General features: G+C 31.0%; 1 protein-coding gene across 4 annotated transcripts in view; it reads right to left on the bottom strand.

The window, feature by feature from the left end:
* The window catches only part of LOC127698847 (kinesin-like protein KIF26A), a 132313-nt gene that overhangs the window by 44632 nt on the left and 67572 nt on the right, over positions 1-20109 (bottom strand). For 3 of the 4 annotated variants that reach the window (XM_052202530.1, XM_052202531.1, XM_052202532.1), the window contains 2 exons: positions 19695-19773; positions 10171-10823 (listed from right to left, as the gene is read on the bottom strand). In XM_052202530.1, coding sequence (XP_052058490.1) covers positions 10171-10823; positions 19695-19773 — 732 coding nt within the window. Of the gene's footprint in view, positions 1-10170; positions 10824-15049; positions 15434-19694; positions 19774-20109 lie in introns of those variants that run through there. The other variant, XM_052202534.1, reaches the window with a different exon arrangement.

Genomic DNA, 20109 nt, shown 5'->3' with positions numbered 1-20109 from the left:
ATTGCTCCATTGGGAAGAATAGGTTTGAACTTTAACCCTAATGGGAGGAAATGGAATACAAGGACCGTGCTGGACATGTGTGATACATTTCCTTTATCTAATATATTATTTCCAGTAAAATAAAAACCGAAACTACAGCACCAACACAGAAACACTTCACAGCCCAATAAATGCTTGCTTCTCAGTTAAAGGTGCAATGTGACTCAGCTTGAAACCAAAATTGATAAAATAGATGTAAAAATATATAACTGTCACGAAATTTACAAGTATTGTAAGTATAACAGTTACATGGAGTGTTAATCCTCATTTATAGTTGACTTCAAAGTAAGCATACATGTAGATAATCGAATAAAGTAGAGAGTTATGTAACAGATTAGATGAAACAGACATGTGTTAGTATCTTTCTTACAAGTAGGGCGATACTGTTAACAATCATTACATATACTAACAAGATTAGTATCAAACAAAGGTGTTATTGTAGTGTCTGATACTTTGTTGATCAGCATTTGCAGATTCAGGTTCAATATTTTATTAAAGTCTCACATGTTTGCATGTATTGCTATAGCTATAATATTAAAATAATTGATCTGGATTTTGTTTTAGAAATCATTCTTAGATTAGAAATCAACAACATTTATGCAATATGTCATTAATTTCCCGTTTAAGCAAACATCAAAAGACCACCTTGTGAGAAGCTTCATCTTTTATATAAAATTTGAAAAATGCAATCTAAAGTCTGTACTCCCATGAACCAGTTTGATAAAAAAAAAAGGAGATGTGTTGTAAACATACAGCAAACTGACAAAAAAACAACAACCAATATGAAGCAAATATTTGCCAATGGACAAAAAACAACAATTAATTATAAATCAACCAAAATACTTTACATCTATGTAGATTCAACAAGAAATATACATTTTTTTCTATTCACTTTGTATATTAGAATCAGAAAGATACCAGTATTTTGCAAGTCAGAACTGAAATCACTTTGCAGTTAAATGAATATGTCCTTTTAAGATATGAATAAAAAATCCAACTAACTTTCCACTTGTTCACACTATTCTTTATTCCTACCGAAAATAAGTTGAAATCTTAAAGTGTCAAATTTTTTTCTTGAAATGATTTGAATTTTAAAAATCACATATATGCATCTACTGTAATAGGAACAAACATTTCATACCAAAAGTCATTTGCAAATGTGTTCCATTGTGTCAACAAAACAACATGTATGAACTTAAGCAAATAATGCCAATTTGATTATGGCACAAAATTTTGGTACCTCATAATTAGAGATAACAGTAACATAGAAAACAGCGAACTCAGGGATGAACGACATTTTTATGTTTATTGCACAGAAATCATGAACATTTTTTAGCAACAAAAAAAAATATCTGCTGTCATTTTCAATTTACCCCTAACTGCAATGAAGAAATGCATCATGGGTATTTTGATGGATGTAATGTGTCAAAGATCAAGTGAATTAACAATGTTTGGCACATATACAGGTCACAAAATTTTTTTCCATTATCCCAGAGTATTTTTTAAATGAAGATGCACAGTGGATCCCAGTAGACCTGTCAGTTAAATGGGTTGTAAAGTCAAACCATATGTTGGCCACGATTTTCCCCTGTTGCTTGCAAATGCATCATTTTAAAATGGAATGATGAGGAAGAATCAGGGGAGGAATGTAAGTAGCATCTATTGTATAATAGATATCAGAAGCAAAAATGTGACAACTAATGACACAGGGATATGACACTAAAGGCAGAAAAATCCATTGTAACAATTACATGCTTTAAAACTGCATGATCCAAGGCAGACCAGAATGTGAAAGAATGATTGAAAGCCTTATGGTCAACAACTTGATGAAACAATCATACAATTTCAATTGTCAGATATCATTTTGTTGCTAATCTATAGGTTTAACATTTGTCCTCGGATATGCTTTGGTATTAAGTTTATGATAGTGCAGGGCTTTCTCGTAAATAGAGATCTTGCTATGTGTACCAAAGTAGGAAGAAAAATTATTGTTACCAAATTTGGCAATAAACATATAAAACTATACATAAAAACACAAACACATATATGTTTACATTTTTATATATACATATAGATATTTACATATTTTCAAATGCGTTTTGTTTAAATATACTTTTTCACTTTTTATGTCTTTTGGAAAATGTTGTTTGTGCTGTATTTAGACCCCTCTATCAAATTTGTTTTGCATGCACACGTATAATAAACTGTTATCACAGAGATATGTCTCCCCTTTTTGTAATTTTGATAATGCAAATGTTGAAATTAAAATTGCAATACTTTAACATGTAAGTAATGCAAATATTCAAAGTCAATGAACCATGACTGAAGGCACATGGCTAAACAATCTCCATGGAATGAGATGTGCCAATGCTAATACAAATGCATACCAAATACCATTGACTTATCATAATTCGTTCCCTTTAAACAAACCTAAACACAAACATTAACTTGTAAACTATGTAAAAGTTTCAAAGTCAATGAACCATGATCAGGGGTGGGGCTATATAATCTCCATGGAAACGATACTTGCAAATGGCAATAAATTTGCATACCAAATATCAATGACTTAACATTAGCAGTTCATCTTAAACTGATCTAATCACAAACTAATAGATGTAAACTAAGCAAAGTTTCAAGGTAAATAGACCATGACTGAGGGGGCGGGGCCAAATATTCTCCATTGAAATGAGATGTGCTAATGCTTATACAACTGAACACCAATTAACATTGGCCTACCACTAATCTTTCCCCTTGAACTGACCTAATCACAAACTAATACATGTAAACTAGGCAAAATTTTCAAAGTCTATAGACCATGACTAAGGGGGTGGAGCCAAATAATCTCCATGGAAATGAAATATGCCCATGCTTATACAACTGCATACCAAATATCATTGACCTACCACTAGTGGTTCCCAATAAATTGACCTAATCACAAACTAATACATGTTAACTATGAAAAGTTTCAAAGTCAATAGACCTTGACTGAGGGGGCGGGGCAAAATAATCTCCATGGTAATGAGATGTGCCAATGCTTATACAACTGCATACCAAATATCATTGACCTACCACTAGTGGTTCACCATGAACTAGACCTAATCAGAAACTAATACATTGTTGATGCCGACGCCGACGGAAACAGCATACCTATGTCTCGCTTTTCGAGTCCGTCAAGGCGAGACAAAAATTGCGGTTTTTATCCAATGCAATTATAGGTTTGAACGTTGTTTTCAATTTAGACTTGTGAAGAGACATTAATTGTCGAAATCCGGATAATTTTGTTTTGCATGCACACGTTTAAAAATTGCGGTTTTTATCCAAACGCAATTATAGGTTTGAAAGTTGTTTTCAATTTAGACTTGCATATAGATATTTATATATCCCAAAGAAAAAATGCATTAGATTCATTTCTACACATTATCAAATGAATACTTGCTTACGCTTTCATTTGCTATCAGTTGAAGTTTAAAAATAGTGTCTTTTAATTTAAATAGAATAAAAAAATAGTATTATCTGATCCTTGCATTATGAATACGCCTACTATTAATTACAACTCTCGTTAAACACTTTTAAAACATTCCTCTGGGCTTTCAGCTTATGTGTTATCAGTTTCAGGGAAAAGTACACCTCTGACACACCGGGCCAAATGGATCTTCTCATACTATCAGAGAGTCAATAGTTCGCTTTCACCAGAAGAATGGCGCCATAACAAAACTAAAACCATGCTTTGTTATTTAAGATTGTTTAACAATTAATTAACTTGTCAAAATTACCATTTTCCTTTTAACTTTATTGACAAAAACACCAAAAATCAATTAAAACTGTGGAAAATCAGATCATGGATGGTAGAAAAAGGAAATGTAACTGTCATCAATGCCCGAGACTGACCAATCCATTCAAATACAGCAGCAGATTTATAAACTAGTTGCTTTTAATGTGCCAAATTGTTTTTTTTCTCACAACACCAGTAACCATGATCAATTCCCTAATGGTGCGGTAACGTCTCCGAGAATTGATAACGGCATAAGGATAAGTATGGTGGAGATGATATCCAACAACTGTTTTAGACATGAAATGAATCCCACATTTCATGCACTTGATAAATTTGTGTATAACTTGTGATATATTTCTCATTACCATTGAAGATCTTTTAGGAAATCAAGTCGTGACATTTTGATATCATTTGTCAAATCTGTTAGAATAAATAAGTCTTGAAAACTTAAAAAAATTAAGTGAATAGTTGCAGAAACATTGGTGAAAATCAAGCCCTGTATTTTTGATGCCATTTGATTTTAAAACCTAATAATCTGTTAAAAAAAAACAAAAAAACTCTTGATAGCATTGTGATGAATAGATGTTAGAACACTGGTGAACACCTAAATGGACAATGCTGTAAACCACAAAATATTTTCCACACGAACATAAATTTTCAACAATTTGCTGTAATCGTAAAACTATCGTGTAGTTTGTATGTACACCTGCTAAATTTAACAATCTATTTTCAAAAGCAAAAAATTGAAAACTTTTTCACCTTGCATTGCAACTGTTGCATGTTTCTGTTAAGTAAAATATCTGACAACCTGCCTGTAAATTTCTGTCTCATTTAAGCCATGTCTAATGCTTTAGTGTAGCATGCATTGTTTTGCAATTAATCTTTATCAATTTTCTAATTATTTCATTCATAACCTCAATTTTGTTTTATATTTGAAAATTCTTACACCAAAAGAGGAAATTTGAATTATTCAAAGCCAGTTCTCAATCGATTTTTACTTGTCTTCATATTTAATAAACAGCTGAGTTTGATGTGCAATATTCCCAACCTGACAACTCTAAACATTAAACTGCTCTATCATGCATGCAAAATACCCTACCCCATAAAACTTAATGGTCTTGGATATAATTTATTGTTCAATTAAATGCCTTTCAATTAAGTAAACTTTCTGCATACCTGATTCATACAACTAAATAGCATAAATAATTGATATTTGTTTACTTTAATGATTTGAAATTAGTCATTTTATTGTGTATTGGTCCTATAAGAATTATAAATTGTGGTATTAGCACAGGAGATGCTAAAATCAATATATGTTTAGCAGTTAAAGGGAAGTAATTCTAATACAAAAAAGAGTTTTAATCAAACAAGCTAAGATTACTGTGGGAGTATGACACTTTTATTCCTCAATCAAAAACCAAATTCCAATATTAAAATTTTATAGATTTCATGGTTAACCAAAAAAAAATTTTATTCATAAAATGCATAATTTCCTCTGATTTTCGAACTGTAGAATCTAAAACTATGAAATTTCTTATATCCCTCAAACTATGAAAAACCAGATTTCATAATGAAAAGAACATTCTCACTAATCTCTTTGCTATGAAACCCACAAAATTCTTTGCTATGAAAAGGAAGAGCAATTAGGAAACCAGTCTTACACCCTATCTGACACAGGTGTTAACTCATTTTTCTTCAAATTGGTCATTTCAATATTGAATTTAACACTTTTTAAGAATTTCAAATCAATAAATACTAATCTCAGATGAAACCAACAGTTCTTCTGTCATCTTATATCTACCAGAGTTCCCCTTCAGTCATTTTTACTTTTCAACACAATAAATTGAAAAAAACTAAAAAGAACTTCCTCACTTAGAATCAATCAGCCAAAAAATAGTTAACACCTGCACAAGTTTTGGTGTAATTTGCAACGGGAAGAGTCTTGAAAATAACCCAAAGACATTTTTCAATGCAAAGTGCTTAAAAAAAGTCTTGCAAAAAATCTATTTCAAGTGGAGACTTTTAATAGCCATTGATGACTACTCTTTGTTTAAAGATATAATTGTCAAGATTAATTTTCTTCAAGAAAGTTTTAGAAAAAAAGACTTTCATCAGTAACATAAAGGAGAACTTTTCTATCTTCCCATTGCTCATTATCCAGGAATAGAAAATGAATAATATCAAATGAAAAAAATTCCTATGAGTAAGCTTTGATCTACCGGTAAACAAAAGAAATGTACAACAGCTTGGAAAACTAATTGTGGGACTTTCCTATGGATAGATACAGTTTCCAATGCAAAACTAATAACTAATTTATGAATAGATCAGTTTATATTTCAGGTTGCGAAGTGATCAAGAGCTGGTTTAACAAGTTATCCGCAGGCCCATTAGCACCCTAGGTAAATCCACGCGTGTCAACATAGATTGACATTGTACAATGGCAGATAAACCATCACAATAACTATTGGATTAAACTGCTTCCATTAAAATCTGATATCATCTTTGTTATTAAAATGTTCTTTGTCAAACGTAAGACCTGCAGGTACGTTCTGTCATGTTTATTTCAAGGGTCTTTTGTAAACACCTTTTGACATAATAATCACTTTTGTGATATACAAAACCTGCCAAATTTAATTAAAAGTAAAATTAATTACATTTCTTAAGTATCAGACCATTCAGTATTAATTTCAGGGACATTTTGAAAATTTGGACCACGTTTTCTTAATTGGAAATAAATATGTCAAAAATCTTCTTTTAGCGATTACTAACTATACATTTTGTGAAATCCCAAGCAACATCTGTTTTATGTATGAAACATTTGAATTAATCATTAAATTTATAAGGAACAGTTGTTAAATGAAATTCTTTTGTAATAAATCACTGTAATGTCACTAGCTTTCTAATCTGGGGACTAAAAGTTCAATCGGGGCATTAGGTAATAACAAATGTTTGTTAATTACAGACTTCAAAGAAATGAGCTTAAACAAATTTACTCTTAATTTGCAGATAAATATAATTTCTTTTCTCTGGAGACTGCAATATCATATGGGAAACAAAAATGTTAAGCTTCTTTCAAAACTTATAGGTTATTGCTCACCCGGCAATCATGCTTTCCAAAACTTACTGTTTCCATGAGTCTGAAATGCTTATACTGCAATCACCTACTACATCTTTTACTACCAATGACCTTAGGGTCACTCAAGTTGAGTTGGTTTGAACTCTTGAAAGTTTCAAATAAGAAGCTTTTCCCAAATGAACCAGAGTAATAAAATTTGATGTTTTGTAAACTATGATTGACTGTCAGAAAGGGTCATCAGAAGTCCCAACCCAACTCAATAGTTCTCAAAATTCTGGATGGGGTCCTTCATTTCTGTAGTCTTTAATTTTTCAGGTAATTTTTCTCTTTTCTATAGAATCCCCCCCCCCCCCCATTCTCTTCTCTATGTTTTAACACCCTATTTTTCTTTAATTTTTTTACCCCCATTTTTTTATTGAATTGGTCTTTTTCTCACTATTCTGTAAACCCATCCAGACCCTCAGGTAATCCTGCAACTTTACAAAAAGAAAGGATGATAACTGTTAATCCATAAGACACATTTATTGTGCTCAACTTTTATCAGAGGCTTCCTACAGATATATCCAGGAAAGTTGGGTCTTTAGAAGACAATTTATGGAGGTATGTGACCAACAACAGTTAGCTTCCTATTTTAAGGGGAAATAACTCTTTAATAAAACTAATTTCAGTTTGTCAATGATAATCCACTAGGCAATTTTCCATGACAGAAAAAATAATTGTCAACAAACGGTAATCTATTCTTCAAATGCATTTGACATTAAAAAAAAACTTTAACCAATGCCTTCTAGTGAATACTTCATCATTTCTTATGAATTGCAAAAATATTTCATAGAACTAAATGAACTACACGGTGTAACAACTTCTGAACATGTTAATGACAGTGCACAAAGCTGAAACATTTTGAATTTTCCAGTTAATTAATTTTGTGGTGTAATCAAAAATGAAAGATAAACTTATCAGAGACTACCATATCATGGAAGCATTTATTTCAACTATCCAGACTTATTTTATTCTTTTCCACTATCTGTCAAAAAAATTGTACGACTTTTGTCGATTAATTGATTTTTTTTAAAAAGTAGATAATTACAGAAAATTGGTCTATAATCATAACAAACACATTTTGCCCCGAAGCAAAAACTAATGCCATTGTAAACATAAAAACAATAGAATAAAATAACGATATTTTAACAAATCTTTTCCATTGAATAAAATTAAAATCGTGAGTCACTTCAACCCTCCTCCCCGAGGGACAAATCAACAGGTTAATTAGGCAGAACTATCAGTGCCTGTCACAAAATCCCTGGTTTTGACTTCATTATGAAAATTCAATTTTTAGTTACAACACATCTGATTACGATCAACAAAGAAAATAATTAAATTAATTGATTATGAACAAAGGAATGGACCGATACCTTGACATGGAATGATATATTAATTACGACATGTGGGTAGGGATACAGACCAGTGACGCTACTTTCATATGTTGACAAGTATCAATTTGAGCATCTTGGTCTCTAATTGTCCATTTGCTTCAAACAAAGCAAGAAATACTATAATTCTCAAATATGAAATTTGTCTTTTCATCTTAATGTGCAATTAATTCATTTGGTATAAAGAGAATTATTTGGTAAAAAAACAATGATATAAAACGATTCCAATAATTGCTAAACATTTGAATAAAAAATAAACCAATCAAGATTAACCGATTTCCAGTCAATTCAAATTAAACTATTTTTTGAAACTGTTATTAGCTGTTGATATCAAAATGATTTAATCATAAGTGCCTGATTCTTGTAACTTTTTCTAGAAATGACTTAATGTAGATATTGATCATACATCTGACAGCAACCTTACAACACAAAGAAAGCCAAAACAGACATCTAACATTTACTTCAGTCTCTTAACTCTCTTTACTACACACTGGATTTTAAAAGGTATTTGTAACAATGTAAACACAAATGACCACTTGAAAAAGTAATTGAAACATGAATGGTCCAGGCTCTTATTCAGGATGTCTCTAAGCAGGGTTATTTGGGGTCATGGTGCTCAAACATCAATCTGAATGATCAGAATCACAAATTTTAGAATAGTTTTTTTTATTTTCAGGAGTTGGAGAGAAGAACCCCCTGCAAATGGTATGCGCCAGGTTAATGCTGTAATTAGATTCAAAAATATTTTCTGACGATGTTTTGTTTTATAAAAGTAATGCAGCAGCAGTTAATACAGTTGATATAGTGTATTATCTCCCTTGTGTGGTTCCTGTACTATTGGTGTTATCGCCAGTCAATCATTTCCTATTAATAATAACATTTCGCTAATATGTTCAATGAATAATTTACACCACAAAATTAGGAAGAAAAAAACAACAAAAGTTGGCAAAATACTAACTTAAATGTCAAATGTTTTTAAAACCAAACTATAATTTCCCATCTGAAATTAGCTTCAGAAATGTTGTTACATAAAATATTAAGAATTTATTAGCAAAAAAATTGGGCTATTATTTGGACAGTATATGTCAGGTTTTATTAATATAAAACTCAAATAAATATGTTTATTATCCATATAACTAGAATAAATGTTAAGTTTTACTCCTCATACAAATTAAACTGGTGTAACTTTCATATGAAACAGCTTCTCAGGTGCACAAACTTGAGACAAGATGTTGAAGAACTCAGTTATAAGATGCAGCAGTCCATAAATTTCATTTCAATTACATAATTATACTTTAAAATCCACTGATTTTTTTGTAACTTAAGCGAACTTCTCAAATTTTGCAATAAACAAGACTAACTTTGAACTCGGAACAAAATTCACACACCTACTTCCCTACAAAATCCTTGTTTTCTATGCAAAATCCATTAAAATCATTTCAATCAACAACTTAGATGAACAATGCCAATTTGAGCTGGAAAATTTGTAAATTATTTCAGGGAAATCAATTCATTAACTTATGAGAGAACACAGTAGATACGAGAATATGTGTGAACGACAAACTTCTTAATCCAAAACTTGAACCTGATATGAGACTGACAAACAGATGTATGCATGATGCATGCACATACTGGAAAACATAATGCCCTCTACTTTTGTAAGTGGGTGATGGGGTATAAAATACACACCCATCACTAGTGTGGGGATAAAAATGAATCAGAAAAAAGTCCATTTCTTGATTGATGTAATATATTCAAAGATCAAAATGAAACTGACCTAGAGTTTAGCATCTTTTTTAAATAATGCTGCTCTATCATTGAACACAAGTATGAAATAATTTATCAATTCTTACCTGGCAAAAAAGGACGCAGCTGCTGATGGTGGCGGTGATGACATCCTTGAAGAATATCCTGGTGGAGGTGACATCATGCGCTGATATGATCCTGGGGGCGGAGAACCAATTCGTTGATTAAAGGAAGGTAAATTTTGAGGAGAACCCATTTGTTGATTGAACTGAGGCATGTTTGGCGAACCTATCTGTTGATGTTGACCGTATTGAGGTGATCCCATTGCTTGATTATAGTTTGGCTGGTTGTAATGAGGAACATTTGATGGTGATCCCATGGCCTGATTTAAGTTTGGCTGGTTGTATTGAGAAACATTTGATGGCGATCCCATTGCTTGATTAAAGTTTGGCTGGTTGTATTGAGGGATATTTGATGGTGATCCCATTGTTTGATTAAAATGTTGTTGGTTGTATTGCGGAACACTTGATGGCGTTCCCATTGCTTGATTAAAATTTTGCTGGTTGTAGTGAGGTATATTAGTTGACATTCCCGGATTTGGCGGAGGTAAGTTTGGAGGCTGTGAATAATACTGGTTCCTCATGTAAGAAGGTATTCCAGTCACAGAATAATTATTTAACATATCCACATGTCCATAATTTAATCCACTATGTTGTTGATCCACGTTCATGTTTGGTTCTTCGTAGATGTGGTTATTGTTCTGCAATATATAAAAAAATAATAATTTAATAAATAAATGAAGTAATTATACTAACCGCTAATGTCATATCTGATTAACTTACAATGTCCCTAGTTATATTGCCCCTCTATGAAGAAAGTCCTTTACTAACTGCCACAAGTTTCCAAAATCCCTTTTCCAAAAATTTATGCAGTTTCATATTAATGTCTCTCTTAATACATTTCCACTCTCATTTACTGCCATAATTTCATTTTATCAAATTCTATGAACTTAGTATCAAAGCTACTCCATTTGATCAGGTGGAAATAATAGAACGACGACAATGACAACTCATAATAGCATACTCAAAAGAAAAGTTCTGGCTAAGGATATACTAGTATTGAAGTAGTTCTTACCACCATATATGGTATGCTCAAATGTTTTTCAACGGAGTGATAATATCTTGTCAAGTTACGATATTGGCCAAAACAAACTTCCAACGAAATATAATAGTTCAATTCTGACACATTCACATATATTATATGTACCATAAACCAGTTCTTCAAGTACACCGTTTCTTCTTTAAGAAACGAATGTAGAAGAAGTCTGTATTAAAAATCTTTGGCTCATTCCTTTCACATAAATAACAACTGTTATTGTCGTCAATGTGCTGTTCCCCAGCTATCTAAATCCATCCACTATAAAAGTCAGCATTTATAGGCAGAAAAAACCTTTTTACTAAGCATCAGTGAGCGTTATATGACTTCGATGAACTTTTACAAAACTAAATATATATCTATACAAATATATACAGACAATAACCTCTAATTTGGTCTTTCTACAAGTCAATGTATTTTACAGACAATTAAGTATGGTAATATACTGTAGGGGTGTACGTGGTATAAAAATTCAGCATTTCATCAAAATTAAACAAGGAATTGTCGATAGATTGTACATGCATGTAGACTGTGGGTTGTTCCTAATTCATCATCATTGTTTTAACATGCAAAACTAAATAGTTCTAATGACTTACTTCAAATGTAATTTTGAATACAAATTAAAATGATAATTCTTCAGCCTACACAAAAACAATGCATAATTGGCTAATATAACTATAGAATTCTAAGGGTTAAGTACTAATGGTCCTATAACAGTAGCCATCTACCATACAGTTCACGAAAATCAGAAGTGTTCCCCCATTGAAAGATAAAAAATTTAATCCAACAATTAACAAAATTCTGTAAAATTTCATACATTTCAAATAATTTTTATAAACAAATATTATACCCTTCCTCCTTTAAGGGAAGAAACCTCATTAAAATATTTAGTTTAAATAGCTCTTGACATAATTTAAATTAAACTTACTGGAGGCAAGACATTTAGTTAACACATCTCTGATTAATGGTGTAAATACAGTGTACTTTACAATTGTATGGAACTATGAAATTATAAACTTCTTACAAAAGGCAAAAACTCATAAAGTTATGAACCGATCAATTCAAAAATCTGCTCTTTTTATGTAATATGACTTTTAAAGCTCCATTACATATACTTTGAATAAACCAACCTCTTAATTTCCTCACATAAAAACCTTACATTATCTGACACAATTCTATAACGAACTGATAAGGTTCAAAATCCAGTGAAACTTCTAATGTCCATTGGGAATATGCAAATGTGTAACAAGATCACAGATAAGTCAATTCCAATCTTTTATATTCCATACAGAAATTCTTTATACTCCAAGAAGATGCCTATCGATACTAGAAGAAACTTTTCTCCACATCAAAATCTCTGATTCCAATAAATTTGAAATTCAAATTTTTTGTAAGTACATTCCGATAGCGATTCTCTGGTCTGCATCATTGTGTGATATTGACATATTGGCCAGTACAGTATAAATTCCCCAGACTTTAACCAATATGGTTTTGACCTTCATCTATGATATATATTGATGGGGCACACATTTCTCTTGTCCCTAATAAATCATACGTATAACATTATTAAACATGACTGTCATAGTCATAATAATCCCATGTATCACTTTAATTTTCATTTTCTAATTTCCATCTATTTTGAGTTTCGTCTACGTCCCAATCCAATATTTTCTGATCAAGTGGAAGTGTGGGATATATTTAGAGTTCTCTCCGATACTTGAAGCTTTCTTTATCAATTAAAGGACATGTGGGGTATAAATAAATAAGACCGCAACCAGAGAAGGCAATAAAGCAAAAACTAAGAAATCATCTAAATGCTGTTTAAGTAAAATTTTATAATTTTTTTCAAGTCTTCGTTAAATTTTACACTTTGTCCCATTGCAATATTCCAGTCTTTCAAAGCAAAAGTCAAAAGGCTTACGTGAAATGTAAAATTTCCTTTATAAGGTAACTATTTGGAGATTATTAATGCATTTTCTTTTTTTACTTGTAATGTATTTGGATAAGCATTATGTAACTTCAAAATATGACTGAAAGGAGATTTGGGTACATGTTTTATAAGACAGTCATTAAACTACAAAAGTCTAATTTACCTGTAAAATAAGAATAAAAATATTCCATCTCCGACTGTCCGAGTGCTCTAGTCTGGATAAAATATTCAAAGAAAATTTCACTAAATAAATTACCAATTAAGGTATAATTTGTCTAAAATATGAAGATATCATAATTTAGCTGTATGTCACAAGTCCTATTCTTAAATTTTTTCAATAATCTGAAAGAAAAGTCTGATATTGCACAAAATAATCCTACGCTGATCACAAAATGCACAAATTTCATCTAACTCCAACAATTCATTCCTTTATTCCAATAGAAACCTACAAATTCCAACTATTCCAAAAAAATCCATTCCTTTGATAAAAATTCTTGAACTTTTAACTTATCTAAAATCCTGTCTTTTATATTGGAAAAATTCCTAGAATTTTAACTAAGAAAAAAATCCATTCCTTATTTCCAATAAATATGCTTGATTTCAACTCATTCCAAAAATCCATTTCTTTGTTCTAATAAACATTCCTATCTGTAAGTAAAAGTACAGATATGTGTTATGACCCTATTGTTTTTCATTACTATCACCATATGATAATAACACCTGTACACAGACTGTATTATCTAACACTATGTAATCAACATGTAAAATGTACATAATTATCTCACTTATACTAATAAGATTAGGCAATCCATATCACAAACATGAAAGAAACTCGAAACTGATAATCAATCTTTCAAAGAATATTTTATTAATGAAAGGAATTTTATGAATATTGAAATCAGACAACCACCCGCTAGTCAGACAAAGGAATCGAAGTCATGCTATATATTAAGTAATTACACCCCTGAATTACGATACAACAGTTTTGAAGAATTTTTTCCTTGTTTTATCACGGTGAGATCTTGCCCTAGAAAGAAAAAAACAAATTCCTACCCTGTGATTTTCTAAGCAGGTAGAAAACATTTAATTATAGGGTTTATCCCCATGTGGACTGTTTCCCCTCCCCATGATATAATTATATATTATTCACCCCCAGAGAGTGTAACAATACTAATTATTCCCTGTTTAATCACTGTCAGAAATTACAACTTGTGAGGTCAGTAAATATAAACATTCACCCTGCCAAGATATATTACTAGTCAGACCACTATTTTTACATTTAATCCAAATGCCAACATATATAAAAACATCCACTTTGCCAAAATATACTACTATTTTGTCCACAATTTTACGCTAAGTCACTCATGTGCCAAAATATTAGAAACTACATACGAAAAGTAATTTTCATCATCTTTTTTCTATAATCAATTTTCTGTGTAAAAACAGTACCTATTAGCATAATCTTGTTTTGCTAGGACCTCCGGATTCTGTAATCACAGAGGTTCCAATTGCTTCATTTAATCTGACCTCCTAAGGTCAACAAAACATAACTGTTTTTTGTAATTTCCTGCATAGCATTAGATTTCTTTTTCACATTACGGGTAGTTGTATTTTTCACCTTAAATTAAAATTTTGCAACCACCTTTCCCTAAAAGGACTGTAAAGTACATTAAAATGTATACTATGCACCTTGAATTAGAATTTTGCAACCACTTTTCTCTAAAAGGATTTAAAATTACATTAAAATTTTTCCAGAGAGCCCTACAATAGCATTTATTCTAGATGAGCTTGCATTATAGATAAAAACAATTCATTAGTACTATTCTGGATTTTCCTAAGATAGCAAAACTAATAGCAGATAAAATATTGATATGAAATATGTAAATTTAACAACAGCCTACCTCAATATTCCAGCATTTACTATCCATTCATTAATGTCTTTATTTGTTCAATCACTTAAAAGTACGAAAACAAAAACTTTTCAAGTAATCACTTAAAGAACATATCCCAATTGCAAAATAAACTATCACCGTCAATTAAAATCTGTCATTTTCAATTCCTTTGAATCCCATTTTACCAAGTAACCTTAGTACTGCTGTTGTATTTTAGTCCTCGTAATATATAGACTGTTCCATTTACGACTTCCTATGAATACAGTAGGATAGTCTAAACTATGTCCCATAAAATTTTTATCAATGAAAACTTTTCTACCCATGAATCAGTATATGAACAAATATAATTGTGTGAACACCATAAAATTCAGTAATAACCAAACTGCACAGAAAACTCAAACTATTTCTTATAACCGTCCAACATTCCTTATGAGTTTATGTCCAAATAATAAATGATTCATCTCCCAAGTTCAATTAATTCTCTATAAACTTTTTTTACAATGTCCTTGCAACACATGTTCTTAGATCATAAAATGAATGTACATCTTGGCAGATCACATTCTAAGATGATCAATTAATACATTAATTTTTCATGGCAAATTAAGCATAGCCTTCAGAAATGAGTTTGCTGTCCAAACACATGCTTAAAGAAAACAATCCATTTTCTTCAACCACCTGGTGATTTGTTCAACAATTTGACAGTTTTTGTCCCCAGGCTCCGGCTAATTTATCAAAACCAGTGTTTACTTCTCTTATTAGATTAATTTGTCCAAACAAGTCGCTACTTTTTACCTATTCCAATAGATTTATCTATTAAACTTCCCGACTCATCAAGGAGGCTTATCTGCAGGCATCCATTTCTTTTAAAGTACTAAATCTATCTCATAGTGAAGGAATATTGTTTTGAACTTTTGATCATGATATTATTTTTTATCACTAGTTTACATCTTATAGGACGCGTGCAATCACCACAGAAGTAAAATATGCTTGGTAGAGCAGATCATCGTGGCTCTGACTGATACATTCGAAGTGGAAAATTGATTTCCACAAATCTATTATAAAATTCACGACTGAAAATAAAGCAATAAGAAAGAACATCCGAACTGATCCAATAAATTCTAAAATATCAAAGATTGTCTTCTATCAATACATTGTTTAATTTTAATGATTTTTAAGTCAACCAGAAATAATCAAATTTGTTCAGAACTGAATTATAAAAAATACATGAATTTGGTTAGATAATATTATTATACATTTCACAGATTCAATTTAATTGTTTGCAATCTTGAATTTTACAGAAAATAAAAGCTTTAATGCCTGAAGCATTAATTTTTGTACGAAAGAAAAAAATAATTTAAAAGCTCTTTCAAAGTATTCCATTTAAAGTTTTATTTCTAAAAATTTCCAATTTGCTAAGTTTTTTTTTTCTTTTTTCTCCTATTCATTTTGCCTATCTGACAGAAAACTTGATACATTTCAGAAACATTTTGAAAAGAAGGAAATTTCATCAAGAACTCTGCATACAATTTTCTTCTTCCAAGACTAAAATTCAATCGGAAAAAAATAAATTACTGTTGCTAATGAACAGTCAAGAATACTATTAAAAGCACTGAAAAAAGACCACTAAGCTATTACAAATATCATTGTCTGACCAATGTCCAGTTGTCGTTTGACCATTGTCCAGTGTTTTACATCATTATTTTAGGTTGAAGCAACGTTGACACTTCTTTGTTGATGGTTAAAGAAGCATGAGTTGACACCTGGTTCAAGCATACTTCAGCAAGATTATAAATACTGATTAACGCTGACAATTTCCTCCTTAAAAATACCAATTACGCCTGCATGTGCAGTGATCCCGTAACATTTCACTGGTCTTGATCAACTAATGAAAGCTTTGTGACGAGTTGCAAAGCATGCAAGTGGCAATATTAAACGACAATCATACTTTATGTAAAGTCTTTTACTGATGTGACACACACGCTATTGTTCTAAACCCCCTCACGATAAAATAACTAAGGAAATCCTTAACAATTACAATCATAAATGCAATTTATTAGCATATCTTTTTATGGCATTTCAAGTCTTGAAACCCCCCCTCAAAAAAAAGTAAAGAAAAAAAAACAACAAGGCATTGTTAATCTAACTTGATAGCATCAATTATTTTAACTGTTTAAGGTGAATCAATAAAAAATTGACAATTATTTTAATTAACAAAATCTGACATGTATCGATAAAATTATCATCTTATTTCTTGTGCATACTTATAACAGCAAAAGTTGTGACAATGGGAAAATTTTATCTGATTTCATCTTAGATTTTGTATCATAAACTTATATTGTAGCTTGAAAAGGTGTCCTATTCAATCAGCTTATTTTCCTAACCATGCACTGCACCTAAATTCCCTGTCTCTGAACTTAATGCTTTCTGGGTAATATTTTGAAAAAGGTATACCAAAGTGTGATAACATCATACACAAATGAAAGAACCATGTGCTCCTATACACAGGCAAAATGTTAAAATGATCTGTAAGTAATAAGATGAACAACAGCAATACAAACATTTTGATATATTGTTGTTTCCAAGCTTATATCTGATCAACACATGTGCATGCATGTCCCCATCCCCCTTTTTTCAAATAGTCCACAATCATTAACTATATTTGTTCATCTAATTTCTTTGTAATTTGAACATAACATAACATGGACTCACTTTTCAAAACGTTTGATGTTTAAATTTGCTTTTATACAGATTTGAAGTTTTTCCAAAAGCTGTCATTCGTTCTTCAGATATCAAAGGTTCCATTGTATGAAATTTGACAGCATTTGAATAATTATTATAAAATTTTTTACACTTAAACAAAGAAAATTTATTTCTTTTTTCGAAAGGCTTTATCAAAATCATTGCATTATATCTGTATCATTTAAAAAAGTTTTAATTAAGTATCTTAATTCCTACATTTATAAAGTTTCACAAAAATGAAAAGCAATAATTTCCAGGCATCAGATGTGATCCTTCCCAACTGTCAGCTGTAACTCAACGATATTATGTAATAATTTTACATATAACCCAATTATAATAAAATTTATGATTTTTTTTGAGTGGTAATAGTATCTTAATTCTACACTGTGTTTGTAATGACATCCTGCAATATTCACGTTTTTGTTTGATGTCTAAAACTTCAATTGATTTATTTTTTTCTGTGTTTGATTTGGAAGTTTTTCGGTCCCCATAACATGTAATTTTATCAAAAAACATGTAATTCACATAAAGAGAATATTACAGAGAAAAGTGGTCACACATTATATGCTTCAAACAAAATTGTCTTCTGAAGTGATTTTGGCAAAAAATATATGAAATTAATATTTGCCATAATGCTTCTCTAGGAAAAAAAGGAACATTAAAATATTTCTTGTGGTATTTTGCTTTCATCACATTCTTCTTTAAATGTTATTTTAATAATACTTTGAGCTATTAAATGTTAAGCACCACCAACTCAGTGTATATATAATGTATGTCTTTTACTTATTCTATCCTTTATCCTAGATATTCCTCAGATTTAGATTTTTATATCCTTGAATACTATTTTTACCCTCAGAATATAAAACCTAATACATGTATACTGCTTTCACCCTCTGAACATAAGCATTCAGATACTGTGCAGGGTTTTTGCTCTCAGAACATGAAACCTTACTGCTTTCAACGTCAGCACATAAAACATCAGATACTGATTTTGCTCTCCGAACATAAAACCTCAAATACTGTTTTTGCTCTCCAAACATAAAACCTCAGATATGTTTTTGTTCTCGAAACATAAAACCTCACATATGTTTTTGCTCACTGAACATAAGACCTCAGCTATTGTGCCATTTTTTTGCTCTCAGAGCATAAAACCTTACTGTTTTCACCCTCAGAACATAAAACATCAGATACCAGTTTTGGTCTCAGAACATAAAATACTGATTTTGCTCTTGGAACTAAAAGCTAAAACTTTTTGCTCTTGGAACAAAAAAATCCTGATACTGTTCTTGGAACATTAGACCTCAGATACTGTTTTTCGCTCTTGGAACATTTAAACCTCTTAGATACTGTTTGTTGCTTTCAGAACATAAAACCTCACCGTTTTCCAACTCAGAATAAAAATCATGCTCACTGCAATCTGATTAACAAGACATATTTGTGAATCATTCTTCCAAAAGTAAAGCATCATTCCAAAAATATTAAAAAGCATTAAATAAAAACATAAATTCCAGTTTCCTTTAGATCATTTCTATCTATGATCGTTGGCTTAATAAGAATTTCTCAAAAACAACCTAACAACTTTTTAGCTTTTTACATCAATCAACTCTTAAGAACTTCTTAGCTCTGGTAAAAATTGTAAGAGTATTTACTGAATAAATTCAATAAAAACATCTCGACGTATAGGTTTTCTGTATACATCCAGACAATCTACAATCCAACCACAGTTTTATCCAATATTTACTAGCCGCATAAATCTAAATTTTACCAATTTCTTTTCTTAAATGGGACAGTAAATTCTCGTTTTGAATAGATTTACATACATGATTACGGAACAAATGGGACTTTTCCTTACCTACTAGTGGGTGTTTAACGACCTTGACTACCCGTGAGGGTCTAGCACGGTCAGTTTCCTTACCTGAACAGACTTCCAGGCTTGATTAGGATGGGTAGGTTGACCATTGGCTGGCAACGGCTGACTTTTACTTTTGGTGTACCTGCAAATATAGAACGAAATCTGATATGAATACAAGTTGTAAAATACAGAAAAGAATTGCACTTAAAAAGGGTTCCTAATTAGCACCTCCAGTTAACTTTCAGTGTGCTTCCCAACATTCCCTAGAAAAGATTCTTTTGTGAAAAAATCTTCCTCACATTAAAACTTAGACAGAAAGCCATTTTTTTTGTTAACATTTATTATTTCATACTCTTATTTTTCAGCAAAAAGTTTACTCATCAATTTGTTAAATGTATACATTGCTGGTTTTGGCAAATCTAATGATGTCCTCAGACAAGTACAATCTGCTAAATTTTTAAACTTCTTGAAAGGAAAA

Source organism: Mytilus californianus, unplaced genomic scaffold (genome assembly GCF_021869535.1).
Source record: "Mytilus californianus isolate M0D057914Y unplaced genomic scaffold, xbMytCali1.0.p SCAF_4, whole genome shotgun sequence".
NCBI lineage: Eukaryota > Metazoa > Mollusca > Bivalvia > Mytilida > Mytilidae > Mytilus > Mytilus californianus.
This window is presented reverse-complemented; position numbering and strand designations above follow the sequence as displayed.